Source organism: Colobus angolensis, unplaced genomic scaffold (assembly GCF_000951035.1).
Source record: "Colobus angolensis palliatus isolate OR3802 unplaced genomic scaffold, Cang.pa_1.0 Scaffold25, whole genome shotgun sequence".
Taxonomy (NCBI): domain Eukaryota; kingdom Metazoa; phylum Chordata; class Mammalia; order Primates; family Cercopithecidae; genus Colobus; species Colobus angolensis.
In genome coordinates this window covers 5,225,755-5,227,090 of record NW_012115710.1, presented here as the reverse complement: position 1 = coordinate 5,227,090, position 1,336 = coordinate 5,225,755, and the positions used below count along the sequence as shown (strand labels likewise).

At 54.3% G+C, this 1,336-nt stretch overlaps 1 protein-coding gene across 2 annotated transcripts in view; it reads left to right on the top strand.

Annotated features, from left to right (window-relative positions):
- PPP1R15A (protein phosphatase 1, regulatory subunit 15A) overlaps positions 1-914 on the top strand; it is a 4,088-nt gene extending 3,174 nt beyond the window's left edge. For both annotated transcript variants that reach the window (XM_011946436.1, XM_011946435.1), the window contains one exon: positions 469-914. In XM_011946436.1, the coding sequence (XP_011801826.1) occupies positions 469-831 (363 nt within the window). In that variant the 3' untranslated portion in view covers positions 832-914. The remainder of the gene's footprint in view (positions 1-468) is intronic.
- The last annotated feature ends 422 nt before the right edge of the window (positions 915-1,336 follow it).

Here is a 1,336-nt window from a genome sequence, read left to right as displayed (position 1 = left end):
CATGTTGGCCAGGCTGGTCTTGAACTCCTGACCTCACATGATCTGCCCATCTCAGCCTCCCCAAGTGCTGGGATTACAGGCATGAGCTACCATGTCTGGCTGAGAGCCCAGATTCTTGAGTCTTGGAGAGGAAGGGGCTGGAGGCTGAGACTCCTGGGTCCCTGTATGTTGCAGAGGATTGCGTGTCATTTCTATGGGGAGGGCTGTGTACACTGTCACGCAATCTCTTGTAAGAGGCCAGGCCCCTGGGGGAGGAAGGAGCAGCTGTGGCTCACAGCAACCCCAGGAAACCATCTTTGCCTTCAGTGAGTCAGATGGAGAATCCCATGACAGTGACAGGCAAGTGACTAGCCAGATAGAAAGCATTTTTGTGTAACAACTAATTTTTGTTTGCTTCTCTCTCTCTCCCCCATCCGGATTCCCGTGGCTGTGTCCCTCTCCTGCCTGTGTCCCTGTGTCTGCCCCCAGGTGCACTTCTCCGAGAAGGTCACTGTCCATTTTCTGGCTGTCTGGGCAGGACCGGCCCAGGCCGCCCGCCAGGGCCCCTGGGAGCAGCTTGCTCGGGATCGGAGCCGCTTCGCACGCCGTATTGCCCAGGCCCAGGAGGAGCTGAGCCCCTGCCTCACCCCTGCTGCCCGGGCCAGAGCCTGGGCACGCCTCAGGAACCCACCTTTAGCCCCCATCCCTGCCCTCACCCAGACCTTGCCTTCCTCCTCTGTCCCTTTATCCCCAGTCCAGGCCACGCCCTTGAGCCAAGCTGTTGCCACACCCTCCCCCTCCTCTCCTGGTGCAGCAGCGGCTCCCCTGGACCTTATTGGGAGGCGTGGCTAAGACCAACTGGTTTGCCTATAATTTATTAACTATTTTTTCTAAGTGTGGGTTTATATAAGGAATAAAGCCTTTTGATTTGTAGCAAGCAGGGTCTGTGTGTGTGTCAGAAACGGACAGCATTCTGTTTTCACAGGTCCCCGAGGTAGCTGGGAAGAGAATAGCATAAAACAAAGCACTTCACTGGGGCATAAACTGCTTTTCCTCAAATTCGCTTCCACTCATCCCGAGGCTTCTTTTGAACCTAACAGCTGGTGGGTTTTATAGTTTTTTTTTTTTTTTTTTGAGACTGAGTCTCGCTCTGTTGCCCAGGCTGAAGTACAATGGCGTGATCTCAGCTCACCACAACCTCTGCCTCCCGGGTTCAAGCGATTCTCCTGCCACAGCCTCCCGAGTAGCTGGGATTACAGGTGCCCGCCACCACACCTGGCTAATTTTTGTATTTTTAGTAGAGACGGGGTTTCACTATGTTGATCAGGCTGGTCTCGAAATCCTGACCTCATGATCC